This window comes from Euleptes europaea, chromosome 19 (genome assembly GCF_029931775.1).
Source record: "Euleptes europaea isolate rEulEur1 chromosome 19, rEulEur1.hap1, whole genome shotgun sequence".
NCBI classification, from domain to species: domain Eukaryota; kingdom Metazoa; phylum Chordata; class Lepidosauria; order Squamata; family Sphaerodactylidae; genus Euleptes; species Euleptes europaea.
The window spans coordinates 2,157,641-2,173,708 of NC_079330.1; the positions used below are offsets into that span (position 1 = coordinate 2,157,641).

The window sequence follows — 16,068 nt, forward strand, 5'->3', positions numbered from 1 at the left end:
ACTGGACTTTCTTGCTTCAATTCCCAGTTGAATTCCAAGTAAAGGCATCTGATTTCCTCCCTCGCCTGCTATTCTACACAGCTGCAAATGTAGTTGCCATTGCGGATTCCTTAGTTTGCATAGCCATTAGCAATTGTCATTTGCATAGCTAACCCTTGGCTGTGATTCTTCATGCTTCCTTGAGTGGATGCTTCAAGGTGGGGATGGTGCAAATAAAAAAGGTTGCATTAAAAAGGCTCTTAAGAAATGCGAAGCAGGTGTGTGCCAGCTTCGCAGTGACTTCTGGAATGACGGTTCAGTGTGAAGAACTCAAAAAAAATATGCGGAGCGCTTCAGCCTGGAACGTGCTGCTAATTACCAAGCATAAACGACCTTTATGTGTCATTTTAGAGATGTTCATATGCGCTCCTGTGAATTAGTGATGCGCCAAGCCCCAAGCCCAGGACTTGCAGCAAGATGGATTTTATAAAACTGTTTTTTTAATGCCCATATATCCATTGGTAAAAGACAAGGAGGGGCAAAGGGGCATGAATCACCTCTAGGAAGTGCAAGCTCAATGCTCCACAGAAAATTCCAGAGATTAAAAAAAGAAGAAGGAGGTTCCTATTCCATTTTGTCCGTTGTAGAAGCAAGACCAGGCGATTTGGGACTCCAAATTCTATGCAGAAATTTGTATGAGGAGAATTTTGGAACAATTGTACTCAGATTGGGACAGGGACCTTTCTTTCTTGCGTGCTTGCTTGCTGTAAACCAGCATGTATGTAGATGGCATTAATCACAGTGAAGAACACTGAGATATACTGCCCTGAGATGAGGAGGAGCTGACATGGTCATTTGTTTATTAACTTTTGTATGCTTTCCTTAGTTCAGCTCTCCCTCGTTTTAAGCAAACGGAAACAGAACCCATGAGGGGAGAGAAGTGCAATGCAGGGGAGGGGCTGTGGCCGAGTGGAAGAGCCTTTGCTTGGCCTGCAGAAGGTCCCAGGTTCAATCCCCAGCATCCCCAGGTAGTAGGTGATGTGGAGGACCTCCCCCCACACACTTTCTACCAGTGGTGTGACTTTGAAATAATGTAGAATCATAGCGGTATAGGGCTGGAAGGTACCACCAGGGTCATCTAGTCCAACCCCCTGCACAATGCAGGAAATTCCAAACTACCTCCCCCCAACACCCCCAGTGACCCCTACTCCATGCCCAGAAGATGGCCAAGATGCCCTCCCTCTTATCATCTGCCTAAGGTAATAGAATCAGCATTGCTGACAGATGGCCATCTAGCCTCTGCTTAAAAACCTCCTGGGAAGGAGAGCTTTCCACCTCCCGAGGAAGCCTGTTCCACTGAGGAACAGCTCTGCTAGAAAATTCAGTGCCCTTATAATTCTTCCTGCAGCTGTTATCCATGACCACGAAATGGAACCTCCACATTCCAAGGAAGTGTATCCTCTAAGGATGAAAACGTGGAAACACTTCTGGAGAAGCTTTGCTTCTCCCTGGCCTGCTTGTAGACACCTTGAAAGCACCCCAGATCACAGCATGGTCTCCAGGATGCTAAAACAGCACACCACCACCAGTATCCCACTCACACCTGCCTGACCTTCCAAGACCAAAAGCAGAACAACCTCCTAGGCTGAGCCTGTACCAAGAGCCTCAGAAGGACAAAAGAGGGACAAATTTAGCTGAGCTGCTGGCATCTTGGGGTGAGAGAACTGCTGCATTTTTCATGACACCCCCCCCGGGGAGAAATCAACCCCCCGGGGCTTGAGGCCAGCCAGCCTGCCTGCCTGAAGTGTGTCTGGTTGTGATGGCAGAGCATTTGGAGAAGCCGCTCCCCCCCACACACTCAAGGGCCGCAGACCCATCCATCAAAACTCTCCTAATGGGGATCGAGAGTCCCACGCAAGAGGACTCTCATCTGTAAGCTTCTCCCAGCTTGAAACATACAGAGATGCAGAGGTGGGGGCAGGGTGGCTGCTTTGAAGAAAGAGCTTGCTTTGCCGGCTCATGGCTGTTATACCTAATGGGGGGAAGAGAGAGAGAGAGAGAGAGAGAGAGACTATAACTGCTTCGTTAAAAGGGGGGAGAAAGAGAGGGGGCATTTTCAAAAGCCTAAACTCTTAGCGCGACTAGTTGGAACCAGTTTTCTTATCAGGGCTAAGTGGTCAGAGTTGGCTTACTGGGGTCTGGCCGGCTTGGAGCAGCAAGCGAGCGTCCCGGGAGGGGGCTATAAAGGAAGCCCTCTGCCCGACGAGAGGCTGTTCCATGTCCCAGGCTGAAGACGAGAGCGGAAGGCCGAAGGAGAAGCAGGCAAGATGAGCTGTGGCGTCACCCTGGGGCTCTTCTGGTCCCCTCTGCTCTTGCTGTGCCTGCAAGCCATGCTGGGCTGGGCTCATCCGGTGACCTGGAGTCCCTCCAGCCAAGAGCTGGAATCCTTGCAGGTAAGGAGGAGATGGAAGTCGCTGAAGAGGGTCCACGTGTCGGCTACCCAAGGAACTGGCTTGGCATGGCCAAGAATGGTCCCTTCCCTCCTGGCACACCATCAGGAGAGACGCAGCGGCCTGCCAAACCTCTCAGTGATCCAACAGCTATCCCTTTATGGATAGACAAGGCATCCTGGCACTTGGAGGGGGTGGCTGATCTTCTTGGGTCTCCCACGCAAAGGACAAGGGACAGTGCCCTGTGGCACTTTGGAGGCCCTGGCATATTTCCACACTCTGAAGCCATGCTTGGAGGGGGTCAGGGTTTCATAGAATCATAAAGTTGGAAGGGACCACCAGGGTAATCTAGTCCAACCCCCTGCACAATGCAGGAAATTCACAACTACCTCCCCCACACACCCCCAGTGACCCCTACTCCATGCCCAGAAGATGCCCAAGATGCCCTTCCTTCCATGAACTGCCTAAGGTCATAGAATCAGCATTGCTGACAGATGGCCATCTAGCCTCTGCTTGAAAACCTCCAGGGAAGGAGCGCTTACCACCTCACAATGCAGCAAGCATCAAACACTTTCCCTAAGGGAGTTATAGGGACAGGGGTCACACATCCAGGTTTGGACATCTTTGCTCTAGAAGGGCAAGAAGGAAAGAAGCAGAAATTAAATTCATTTTTGAGCTTGGGGGGGGGATTAAAAAAAATTCTCCCCAATCCAGATTTCCATCCAAAAATTCCTAGTTGTCATCATTATTTTCAAAAAAAAAATCTATATTCCCAACTACAGAAACTGTTTGGATTTGGACAGAAACAGCTCTGTCCTAACCCAAACAGTTTCTGTAGTTGGGAGTATGCATTTTTTTTCTTGTAATGTAAAAACACCAAATTTGGCAAAGCTAATACTAAATACAACTTGCCTGAAAATTTGTCAAGAAGAACTCTTTTAAATAATGGACTTCAAGGTCAAAATCCCTCCACCGTGGCTCAGTGGTACAGCCTCTGCTTGGCGTGCAGAAGGTCCCAGGTCCAATCCCCAGTGGCATCTCCAGTTAAAGGGACCAGGCAAGTAGGTGATGTGAAAGACCTCTGCCTGAGACCCTGGAGAGCCGCTGCCGGTCTGAGTAGACAATACTGACCTTGATGGTCTGATTCAGTATAAGGCAGCTTCATGTGTTCAAAAGTCAAACTTGAATGCTGAAATTGCAACACAACTGCAATAAATGTATGCATCATTTAATTTCTACTCTTGTAAGAAAGAAGACCAGGACAGCCCGATATCGTCAGATCTCAGAAGCTAAGCAGGGTCAGCTCTGCAGCACTAGAAAAGAGCAAGAGTCCAGTAGCACCTTAAAGGCTAACAACATTTCTGGCAGGGTATGAGCTTTCGTGAGTCACAGCTCGCTTCTTCAGATACAGCTAGAATGGTCAGCTCTGGTTAGTACTGGGATGGGAGACCACCCAGGAAGTCCAAGGTTGCTGCGCAGAGGCAGGGAAGGTGCAACATGACTAGTTTTTGGCTGCAACACGCTGACACCAGGAATTCAATACACAGACAGCAGCCATCAATTTCTCCCTAACAAAACAGCCTTTTCCCATCCTGTTAGCAGAGGAGGTAGCTCTTGTTTATATTCTCTCCAATTTTAGGACCTCCTGGAGCGGCTGAAGGAGAAGTTTCCACAAGGAGAAAGGGACTCTCTGGAACTGGCAGCCTTCGACTATGGGGCAGGCCCCGAAGACGATGGTGCTGACTTGGACCTCATGGATTCGGAGCCCCTCCCCCCCAGCCTGCTCAATTCCCAGGGCCCCCTTCAGCAGGCCGAGGTGGAAGACCAGTGGAGAAGATTCCTGGCCTCTCCAAAGCGCAGGCGGCATTTCTCCGGATGCTTCGGGACCAGGCTGGAGCGGATCGGATCCCGGACGGGACTCGGGTGCAACTTCTTCAAAGCCCGTAGGTCTTTTTGAAAATAATTTGCATGTGTCTATGTGCGCACATACATTTTACACATTACGCAGCAATAGAGCTGTCTGGTGAATTGCATTCGGCAGGAAACTAGACACAATCCTAGTGCTTGGATGTGGTTACATCCATGTTCCCAAACATTTATGGGAAGTAGGGTTGCCAACCTCCAAGTACTAGCTGGAGATTTCCTGCTATTACAACTGATCTCCAGCCGATAGAGATCCCCTGGAGAAACTGGCCGCTTTGCCAATTGGACTCTATGGCATTGAAGTCCCTCCCCTCCCCAAACCCCGCCTTCCTCAGGCTCCACCTCAAAAATCTCCAGGTATTTCTCAACCCAGAGCTGGCCACCCTAATGGGAAGGGCTGTGGCTCAATGGAAGAACCTGTGCTTTACAAACTGAAGGTCCTGGGTTCAATCTTGACATTCCTAGTTAAAATATCTGGGAGCAGGTGATGTGAAAGACCACACCCTCTGCCTGAGACCCTGGAGAGCCTCTGCCAGTCTGAGAAGACAATACTGACCAAGGGTCTGCTTCAGTGTAAAGTAACTTAATTTGTGTTCATGTGTCTGTGATCTGTTTGTCAAAGCCCCACGTGACATTTTCAGGTATACATTTCAGCACAGAATTAGGAAGCAACATCAGAGCCAGTGTGGTTTAGTGGTTAAGATTGGTGGTTTGGAGCGGTGGAGTCTGATCTGGAGAACAGGGTTTGTTTCCCCACTCCTCCACATGAGCGGCGGAGGCTAATCTGGTGAACTGGATTTGTTTCCCCACTCCTACACTCGAAGCCAGCTGGGTGACCTTGGGCTAGTCACAGATCTCTCAACTCCACCTACCTCACAGGGTATCTTTTGTGGGGAGGGGAAGGGAAGGTGATTGTAAGCTGGTTTGAGTCTCCCTTAAGTGGTAGAGAAAGTCGGCATATAAAAACCAACTCTTCTTCTTCATCTTCTTAGTTCAAGATTGTATGTGAAAGCCTGAACTTTGAGACTCTGCTTACTGGATCCGTTGGTGGAAGATAAATGTTTCTCTTCTGCCGCTTATTAAATCAAATTTAAATAAGGGTTAACATGGTGAAAAGAGTTGTGTGTGACATATCTGAGGTCTGGTTAATTTCCCATTCAGCTGGAAAAGCCCAGGGCTTACACATCCTCAATACCTATCTGCAGGGCAGCATCTGTTTACATATTTAAAATATTTATATACCCGACTTTCTCCCATGCGTCCCAGAATCTAAGGTGAATAACAACAAAATCCAAACAAGGTAAACATTTGAGTAAAACAAAACATTAATATCAAAAACTAGAACTATTTATGCATGGGTTGCTATCAAAAGATCCCAGGCTCTGCCCCAACACCTCTGTTAGCAAGCTTTGGGAAATACTTTTCTGGCCCCAGGACCCTGGAGAGCCAATCAGAGTAGGCAGTACTGAGCTACAGATGGGCCAGCGGTGTGACTTGGTGTAGAGGGGGAAGAAAGGACGCAGCAACATCTGCTGGGGCCAAATCGCAGTTGGTTCTGATATTCGGGTTCCCCTCGAGGGGGAAAACTTCTCGTGGAAGGCGCCTGCTCCCCCCACCCCAGCAGCGCAGCAAGAGAGCCGCAAGATTGCGGCTCCACTCACACATGCTGCAAGCTTCCTCTGAACAGAAACGGAGACCTGATTTCAGGCGAGAGCGCTGGCCCCCGTTACAACGAACCTGTTTAAGCAAGCAGGGAGTCAGTTGCAGGCAGTCCCAAGACGGACTCCCTGCACAAGAACCGAGCTGGGCCATCGTCGGCCTGGATCGTGCCCCCTTTAGCAACCCCACCAGAAGTGAGCTGTGACTCATGAAAGCTCGTACACTACCAGAGATTTTGTTACGTCTTTAAGGTGCTACTGGACTCTTGCTCTTTTCTACTACACTCCCAACTCAAAGTATCCTCATCGCCTCTCTTCCTTTCTTGTTTTAGGTTCTCGGAGGAAACCCAGGAGTTGAAACCAAAAAAGAGTCTAACCTCCCAGCCTTCAAAAAGACCTTAACCCCCCCCCTCCCACAACCTGTGATATGACCCCTGAATGTATTGAAAGCAGCTCAGATTCCTGGAATTATGTTCTTTTTCTACGCTATGTAAAATCTGTATTCTCATGTTGTATGCATTGCTATAGCCGATAACATTGCAATCTCATCCTACTGGAATGGAGCCTTTGGATGTATTATCAATAAAGATTTTGTAGAAACTGAGTGGTTTGCTTGGGGGTGGCTCTGAAAGGCAAACGACGTAAAGGCAGGGTTATGGGATGCAGGTGCCTAAGACCGCAGCTGGCTCAGGAAAGCGAGTCTAGGCTTGTGCTGCTACAGAAGGCCATGCACATATTTTTAAAGGAACAGCCATGTATCAAAGGGATTTAAATTTAGCATCACTATCTAAATTAATGCATTAAGAACATAAGAAAGGCCCTGCTGGATCAGACCAAGGCCCATCAAGTCCAGCAGTCTGCTCACACAGTGGCCAGTTACATAAACACCCCACTCCTATTCCCAGGAGCTCAGATGCAATGGATGCTACTTTCTGTCTCCTTCACAACAACCCTGTAAGGTGGTTCAGCTGAGAAAGAGTGACTAGACCAAGGTTACCTGATGACCATCACAGCCCAGGAAGGCATCTGAACACAGGTCTTCTCAGTGCAAGCCCAAAGCTCTAACCACTATACCACACTAGCTCTATGCATGTTGACCTTGAATGTTCTTGTCCATGTGCCTGATGAGCACTAGACTTTTCCTTACACTTAAGTGAGGCTCTATTGTGCGTGTCTTTGTACGTGTGCCAGGTTGAAAAATTTCAATGGCTGCTATTAAAGCAAATTTAAGTTACAGCCCTTGATATTTTATCTTCTGAAAAACTCAAGATGAGCAAACCATTGCTGAATTCTGACTCCTTCATGAAAAAAAAATCACAGAGACGTGGGGATACTTTAGATTCATATTGCTAGTAAACACTCTAGAGACAAGCCAAGCATTGGCAGAGATCCAGACAAGTAATCTTAAAAGCCATGTTATGCCCACAAATCCAGCCACGTGCCCTCGGAGACCCACACCACAACCAGTCTGCTGCAGAAGTCCATTTCTAGACTCCTTCTGTACCTTCCAAAGCCTCCAATCTGTTGCTGCCATCCTATACCCCAGCAGGTGTGGTATGTCTATTGGCCAACAGACCTCAAAGGTCAGAACAGAAACGTCTTTATTGGAGCCAGCGTGGTGTAGTGGTTAAGAGCAGTGGTTACAAACCGGCTTACAATCACCTTCCCTTCCCCTCCCCACAACAGACACCCTGTGAGGCAGGTGGGGCTGAGAGAGCTCTAACAGAGCTGTGACTAGCCCAAGGCCACCCAGCTGGCTTCATGTGGAGGAGCGGGGAAACCAACCCGGTTCTCCAGATCAGAGTCCACAGCTCCAGACCACCACTCTTAACCACTACACCATGCTGGCTCTCACTTCCAGTAACAGATTGACACCCAGTTGACTTTTGGACCGGCTTCTGCCGCTTATTAGCATCATATCAGGCTCCACCGGCTACCTTTTTAATTACTGGCTGCCATTTTGCTGCTCTGAATTTGTTGTCGCGTTTTCTTCTTTTAAATTTTGCGAGCCACACTGAGTGCTATTTTTGGTAGAAGGGCAGGTTTAAAAAAAAACAATCTACATAAATATCTAATTTAACAATAACACCTGATCCTCAATTAAATCTGGGGCACATGCTCAATTGAACAAAAGGTTTCTGAACAGTTAATCTAACCAAATCACTATTAAATGTTAATTAGAATGAGTAAATGTCAGCGGAATGTTACAGGGCTAATTCTGGGGCTTAATTAATCCAGTATAGCCACTCCCTTCCCAGTATACACCCACCAGTTCTGTCCCCATCAGCACAAAGATAGACGACATCTGAAGTTTGGCACATCGCTGTGAGTTGGAGGAAAGAGACCCCCCTCCCTACCCTTCCAAAAGAGAGAATGAGCAGCACTCTAAGCATGCAAGCACCCTGGAGGTTAAAGTGAATGTTAAAGCAATGATTAAAACATTCCCCTTTTCTCTCTGGCACCTCAACGATCTCACGCGTCTGTGGTGTTTTCCCTACTCCTCATGTGGCTACTGTACTTGGTCACATTATGAGAAGACAAGAGTCACTGGAAAAGACAATAATGCTAGGAAAAGTAGAAGGCAGCAGGAAAAGAGGAAGACCCAACAAGAGATGGATTGACTCAGTCAAGGAAGCCACAACACTCAGCTTGCAAGACCTGAGCAAGGCTGTTAAAGATAGGACGTTTTGGAGGACGTTAATTCACAGAGTCGCCATGAGTCTAAAGACACATGTGTCTGACTGCCATTTTATGCACAACAAAACCTTGCTCTTTTAAGGGCGGCACAAATGATTTTTTTTTTGTTTTTTGTTTTTTTGAAGCAATAGTTGTAAGCAATCTGGACACATTAAAACTACAGTTCCCATAGCCAAAAGAAGCAAAATAGATAAAGATCTGTGCAACGGGTTGAGAGATGAGAATACAAACAGCCTGAAGCATCTGAAGCGGCAGCGGGGGGGGGGGGGAAGCCTCCTGTTTGCCCTTTTCCGGGGACCAAAATAATCCAGCCTTGCAAAAGAAACAGATTCCGTTGACCATAAAAAGAGAGCTGCAGCTACCAACTCCACCTAGCCAGGGGGGAGAGAGTGCGCGTCGGCCGAAAGGCTGCAGATTCAGCACCTTGGACAGCCGCCAGAGGCCCTTCTGTGCCCAGCCCACCCGGGATTCTTGCACCTCCCCGGCCCCACCTTTCTATCCCACAACCACTTGAGAACTATCCTTTGTGAAGGTCAAATAACTACCCAAACAAACAATTATGGACTGGAGAGAGTGGTTTTGAAACTCTCACGAAAGCAGGGAAACCAGGCTATGCCCAGACAAGGCAGGGATCTCCCAGGTATGAGGTGTAGGGAAAAAACCAGACTTTGCAAATTAATGGAAATAAAAAAAGAATCCCCCCCCAATGGCTTGATTCTATGCATTAATTTTTATCCCAACAGAGGGGACCCAAAGCAGCTTACATCATTCTCCTCCCCTCCATTTTATCCTCACAACAACCCTGTGAGGTAGATTAGGCTGCGAGAGAGTGATTGGCCTGAGGTCACCCAGCAACCTTCCACAGCACAGGTGGGGATCCGAGCCCGGGCATCACAGATACTAGTCCGACACTCTAACCCTTGCACCACACAGGGCGGAGCAGGCATCCGGAGCTATGGAACGCCAAATGCAACAGAGAGGCAGTTAAACGGGGAGAGGGGAAAACCAGCCTCCTTAAACTGACACAACCCTAAAGCAGGAGATTTTTTGACTGGGGGAAGATATCCAAATTGCGCACACGCACACACACACCCCCCCCCCCGCAATTTGGGCCCCTCACTTGTAATAACCACAAAACATTTGTATGACAATTTCAAAACACTCCACGTACATTATCTGTTGCAATCCTTACAACAACCCTATGAGGAAGGTCAGTATTGTTATGGCATTCATATCCTACCTTTCTTCCATCATGATGGTGTAAATGGAGGGTGGGGGGGTCACAGGCCCTGACCAACGCAGACCTGCTCAGCTTCAGCAAGTTTGCCACATCATGTACCCTCTGGGGCAAGATGAAGGAAGCCATTCTCTGCTCCTTTTTTTCTCACCATCTGGAACTGATGGGCATTCAATTCCAGGCAGATAAAAGGAAAATCCTCTCCCCCAACAACAAAAGGCATCATTAAGTTGTGGCACTCCCTACCACAAGATACAGCAATGGCCACAATCTTAGAGGGCTTTAAAAGTGGTCTTGACACCTTCAAGGAGGAAGATGGGGCTGCTGATCGCCATTAAGCTGTGATGGGTCAGTGGAACCTCTCTATTCAGGGGAAGTATACCTGGGAATATCAATTGTTGTGTGAGGGAATGTCACAGTAGGGCTTTTCAGAGATCTCTGGTGGTCCTCTGTAGGAAATAGGAATGCCTCTTATATTAGGTGCTGTGGAACACAGACAGGACAATGCTGCTGCAGTTTTCTTCCTTGTGGGCTTCCTAGAGGCCCCTGGTTGGCTGCTGTGTGAACAGACTGCTGGACTTGATGGGCCTGGGTCTGACCCAGCAGGGCTTTTCTTATGTTCTTATGTTGTTATGAGAATGCCCGTTACATTAGGTGCTGTGAAACACAGGCAGGACAGTGCTGCTGCAGCTGTCTTCCTTGTGGGCTTCCTAGAGGCACCTGGGTGGCCACTGTGCGAACAGGCTGCTGGACTTGATGGCCCTGGGTCTGATCCAGCAGGGCCTTTCTTATGTTCTTATGAAACTGGATGCTGGAAAAAATAGACTGTTGCCTGGTCTTGGCTGAACCAGAACCCTCAGAAGTTCTTGTACAGGAATGGCTCTTCGGGCAATGTCCGGACACGCCATGCCCCTGCGCTCAGAGCCTACCACTTTCCTATACAAGGTGATCTTCCCTGCTCCTTTGCATTTTGGGGGAGTTTTAGGGTCCTCCCTCCCTCCTCCCAAACTCGCCAACAACCTGGGAAACTCTCGAAGGAAAGAATTTCCAGGAGGTGCGGGGTGTGTGTGTGTGTGTGTGTGTGTGTGTGTGTGTGTAATCTCCACGCCCGGTATCAGCGGAGAGGGCAGGCAGCATGAAATCACTGACTTGTGACTCGCATGCCTCGGGAGCAGCCGCTAATGACACCTAATAAAGGGAATCTTCTCTCCGAGGAGTCGCATGCCAGCGCTGGGACTGGAATGTGCCCCAGATAATCCCGCCGATAACCTAAGGAAGTGGGGCTGGCACCTCAAGAGTATATAAGAGCAGCAGGGGGAAAGGGGAGAGCACGGAGAGAGACGGAGACTCATCCTACAGGACACCTGCTCCACAGAGCTGCCTCTCTCTATCTCCAGCGGACCCAACGGGATGGACATGAACGGAGCCTTGTTTCTCAGCTGCTGCCTGCTGCTTCTCTTTGGCTTCCAGCGCTCCACGGCCCACCCCGTCGACAGTCTCAGCCCTGCCAAGGAACTAGCCAGCATGGAGGTAAGGAGCCAGGGTGGGGGGGTCCATACAGCCGAGCTTAACAACAGGCAGGCTCAATGGTAGGTTACTTAACCCGTGCAGTGCGCTGCCCCAACACGCGGCAATGGATTTTGAAAGGATTCACTAACTATCAGCTGCCCTGACCTGGATGGCCCAGGCTAGCCTGATCTCATCAGATCTTAGAAGCAAAGCAAGGTGGGCCCTGCTTATTACCTGGACAGGAGACCACAAAGGAAGTCCAGGCCACCCCGGTTAGTCTCTTGCCTTGAAAACCCTACCAGGTTGCCATAACTTGGCTGCAACTTGACGGCACTTTACACACACAGCTATTAGCCAGGATCACTAAGCAGAACCTCCAAGTTCAGAGGCAGCCTATCTTCGAATAGCAGTTGTTGCGGGAAACAGCGGTTGGTCTAAGCTATGTTATTTCACTTTATTAGCTAATCAGTTCACTGCCACAGAATATGACAGATCTTAGTGTAGGTGAATATTTTTAAAGGATTAAATACATTCATGGAGCCTCCATGAACAAAGGCAGTGTACCTTAGATGGTGAGATACTGAGGCCAGGAGAGGGGTAGCAGTTTAGACATGCTTAGAGACAGGGTGATGGGCCAGACAGAGTTTAGAGCCGATGAAGCACTGAGAGGCTCAGAGGTGGAGTATTCTTTTTTAAAAAACGCACGGCCCATCTTCAGGAGAAATAAGAGACAAAGCTGGAGAGACCCTTTCGAAATAAGAAATAATGTTGGTCTTAGAGAAGGGGAGAGACTGCGGTCACCCATTTTTAGGGCCTGTGCTTAAGCAACGCGATGTGGAGAAATTGCTTACAGCCGCCAAAAAACCAGTAAAGATTCAGTCAAAACCAGCAACTAAACATGCTGAAAGAAGCTATTCGGCCAGCATCAAAGTGATTATTAAAAGAAGCAGAAAAACAAGGGGTGGGGTGGGGGGGAAGCCCACAAGGGAAAAACGAAAGAGTGTTTTAAAAGCACAAGAGCAGGAACGGTCACCAGAACTGACCAAATGAGGTGCCAGAGGAATTTGGGCCACTAAATTAAAACGTGGGGATAAGAAGCAGCCGCCGCTTTTCGGCACTAACTTGGAGCATCAAGGAGAGGAGGCATCAGGACCACAATCCCACAGGTCAGAAGCACCAAAACGGTGGCAGAAGGAAAGTACCCAGGCAGATTTGGGAGCAGAGTTTGAGAGGGTGACCCACGGTGCAGAATCCTCTTCTTTCTTTTGATATATAAATGAAGGTCTCTGCCTTGCTTTGAGGGACTTGCAATCTAAAATTTGACTTTAGAGAAGCAAAAAGGGTGTGTGTGATATGCTGACTTAACTGGATTTAGTCTCCCTCTTGCCTTTTTATTTTTTTCCTAGCTGGTTTTATGAAAAAGGGTGAAGGGCTCTGCTGGTTTTACCGGCGTGTACTGACCACTGATTACTGTTTTAGTTGATTACTGGCCACCACCCTTGGGCGCACTGATGCCCTCAGTTGCAGCATGTAAATATTTTAAATACAAAAAATCTAGATATACTTCATTTCAGCAGGGACAGGAACATGCTACAGGATACAAATTCATCAAGTGTGGCTTTCCCCCATCACTGGGTTTCCACATTAAGGAAAAATGCACACTCTGAGATTTGCAGAAGCACAGTGAAAAACATTAAAATGTAGGCTCCTTGGAAAAGAACAGGGCTTGGGAGAAATCCTTGGGGAAACGGGATTCACAGACTGAGGTCTTTAAAATCTAGGCACTTCTGGAGAGGCTGGAAGAAAAAGTCGCCCTGATGGAGGACCTGCAGAGCGAACCGGACTTTGAGGAGCCCCAAGGCCAGAGGGAGAGCCAGGCCGAGGCCCCCGAGGACGGCAGCGACCCCCAGCCAGAAGCCAGGGCAGAACCCGCCCCCCTCCCCTCCTACAGGAGCTCCTGGCTCAAGCACATGCGAGGGCTGCAGGCCCCCAAGAACCTGCGGGAGTCTGGCTGTTTTGGAAGGAGGCTGGACAGGATCGGGTCCATGAGCGGAATGGGATGTAAAGGTAAACCAACCCCTCGGGTTTCACCCCACGGAAGCATCCGACAGACCTCTGATAGCTAAGCCGGATTTATTGCTTTGAATCAAAATGGGGGGGGGGGAAGACATGCTTCAAGCGAGAATGACCCACCCCGGGTGGGAATTATCCTCCCTTTTGTTTCTGCACCACTCTGTTTCGGGTGTGCCTCTTTACTGACCCTCAGTGCCACCCTGAACTGCTGGGGAGGAGGGAGGAAAAACACGAGAGCACAACTGGTCTCTCTCCATGCCAGGCATGATTTTAGAAGTCTCTCTCATGCCCCACCGGAGTCCTGTTTTCTCTCCCCCGGACTCAAAAGCCCTGCTGAGGCGAAGGCTAGAAGGTGCAACTGAAACAGACTCACAGCCTTTCTCCTTTTTTTTTTGCCCCTCCCACATGGTACGTTGGAGATTGCAAGCTCCTTGGGGCAGAGGCTTTTCCCTCATCCCCTCTGCCCAGCACCAGGTACATTGATAGCCCGGCCCACATGAGAAAGAATCCTCTTTCAGTGGCAGGGGTTCAAGAAAGTAGAGTGTCCAAGTCACTCACGGGTGGTCACTGAATACTGCAAACCACCACTTGGACCGAAATGCAATTTTTTAAGGAAACTGTTCCATCTTGAAGGCCGTACGTTTATTTTGATGGCCAAGTGAGGGGCTATTTTTACTGGGGATGTTAAAAGCTTGTGAAAGTGCAAACCACCACCTAACTGGAAGACAGAGACTTTCTCTCTCTGTCCTTTTCACTGACTTTGGTTTCTTTCATTGTCTGCCTGCAGGAACCAGAAGGAATTGAAATTGGTCCCAAGCCCTCTTCCAAAAAAGCGGATTCCTCATGCAGGGAATTATACAACGTGCAGATTTCTGAAGACGCTCCAAGAAAATGTTTGCTTGCTAAACCTCTGGAATGTTCTGCCTATTTATTTATTTATTCTTAATTTATTTATTTGACCTCTTTCGTTTGGCTGGGTGTTTTGTTGTCTGCCCCCCTTTTCTAAGAACCTTTGTTACTTTTAGCACTATGCTTGAAATAAAAACACATTTGCTCTTTTCCTCATGCCGGGTTCATTCTCACCTCCCACCTCCCCCACCTATTCTTTTCCCGAAGCCAAAATAGTTGTTTTTGTACAGGGTGTTTTGCATAGCTCCACAACCAAACAGCCCAAGCAGGTTTCTAGCCCACATTCAGGGCATGAAGAAGAGGAGTTGGTTTTTTATATGCTGACTTTCTCTACCACTTAAGGGAGACTCAAACCGGCTTCCAATCACCTCCCCTTCTCCTCCCCACCACAGACACCCTGTGAGGTAGGTGGGGCTGAGAGAGCTCTAAGAGAGCTGTAACTTGCCCAAGGTCACCCAGCTGGCTTTGTGTGTAGGAGTAGGGAAACCAAATCCAGTTCGCCAGATTAGCCTCCGCTGCTCCTGTGGAGGAGTGGGGAATCAAACCCGGTTCTCCAGATCAGAGTCCCTGCTCCAAACCACCGCTCTGAACCACTACACCATGCTGGCTCTCTCATTCAGCAAGAAAATAAATGGAAGGATTTCTCAAATTGCTTTTATACAAGTGTGCCAGAAATAACATTATTAATAAGCACTGAGTTTATAGTCTCAGTCTGAAGTTTTGCTTTATCTACAAATATAGTAGAGCACAATGAATGAAGACGACCCCTTGTCCAGCACGCAAGCTTCACAGCTTTCCTTTTCACAGAAAGACAGGTGCAAATTCCTTGACAAAGGGGGTGGGGGTCGAGAGAGAAATCTGGCCACCGCCGAGTCGACCACGCAAGCCTCCTTCACAGCAGGGCAGAAAAAACAGCACAGCGTGAAAAGGGTCACGGCCAGCCTGCAGGGTCACCACTTAGCCAGAGATAATGAGTATTATCGATAAGAGTCACCTGTTAGCACAGGTCTCCCTTCCAGCTTTGCCTTCAGATCGGAAGAAAGGAAGCACAGAGCAAAGACTCGTGCAGAGACGCAGCTTCTCTGGCCTAACCCAAAAACTGCAAGCACGGGCCTGCGGGTGCTTCCTCCTTGTATAAAGAGAACCTGTCGCTCTTTATTTGGGGTGTTCAGCACCACGGACAGAGCCAAGGAGCCCGAAAGATTGTTCAGCCTTTATCTTGACCTCTGCCTGGAGCCCGAGAACCAGCAAAATGCTGTTTGGCCAATTCTGCCCTTTCTTTCCCCTCTGGGAGAGACCGGGTGGGAAGAGGTGAAGCAAGAGGTTGCCAAAACTCCTGTCCTTCCTCCACGAGAATCTGAATAGAACCGAGGCACTTGATAAATCAATATTATGAAAGGAGCTCATTCGCTGGCATACTTTCTCCTCCACAGGGTGTTGGGGCTTGCAGCCAAAAACTTGGAAGTGGGACCCCCAAGGCAGGGATCCCCCAGAGTTCTGGAGCACAAGGTTTAGCCTTCACTTCACCACGCCTGCTTTAGGCCACCCGCTTGAATAAAGGTATCCATGGCTTAGAGCCAGTGTGATCTTTTTGGTTTGTTTAGTTCCAAAGCAGGGTTGGATACACATTCAA

The 16,068-nt window shown here is 48.7% G+C and overlaps 2 protein-coding genes across 2 annotated transcripts; both read left to right on the top strand.

Moving 5' to 3' along the window:
- Positions 1–2,306: 2,306 nt before the first annotated feature.
- Positions 2,307–4,386, top strand: LOC130491694 (natriuretic peptides B-like). The gene is made up of 2 exons (XM_056865481.1): positions 2,307–2,432; positions 4,069–4,386. Exons 1-2 carry the CDS (start codon positions 2,307–2,309, stop codon positions 4,384–4,386), a joined length of 444 nt encoding a protein of 147 aa, XP_056721459.1.
- Positions 4,387–11,332: 6,946 nt separating this feature from the next.
- LOC130491695 (natriuretic peptides A-like) lies at positions 11,333–13,579 on the top strand. The gene is made up of 2 exons (XM_056865482.1): positions 11,333–11,474; positions 13,235–13,579. Exons 1-2 carry the CDS (start codon positions 11,355–11,357, stop codon positions 13,577–13,579), a joined length of 465 nt encoding a protein of 154 aa, XP_056721460.1. The 5' UTR covers positions 11,333–11,354.
- The last annotated feature ends 2,489 nt before the right edge of the window (positions 13,580–16,068 follow it).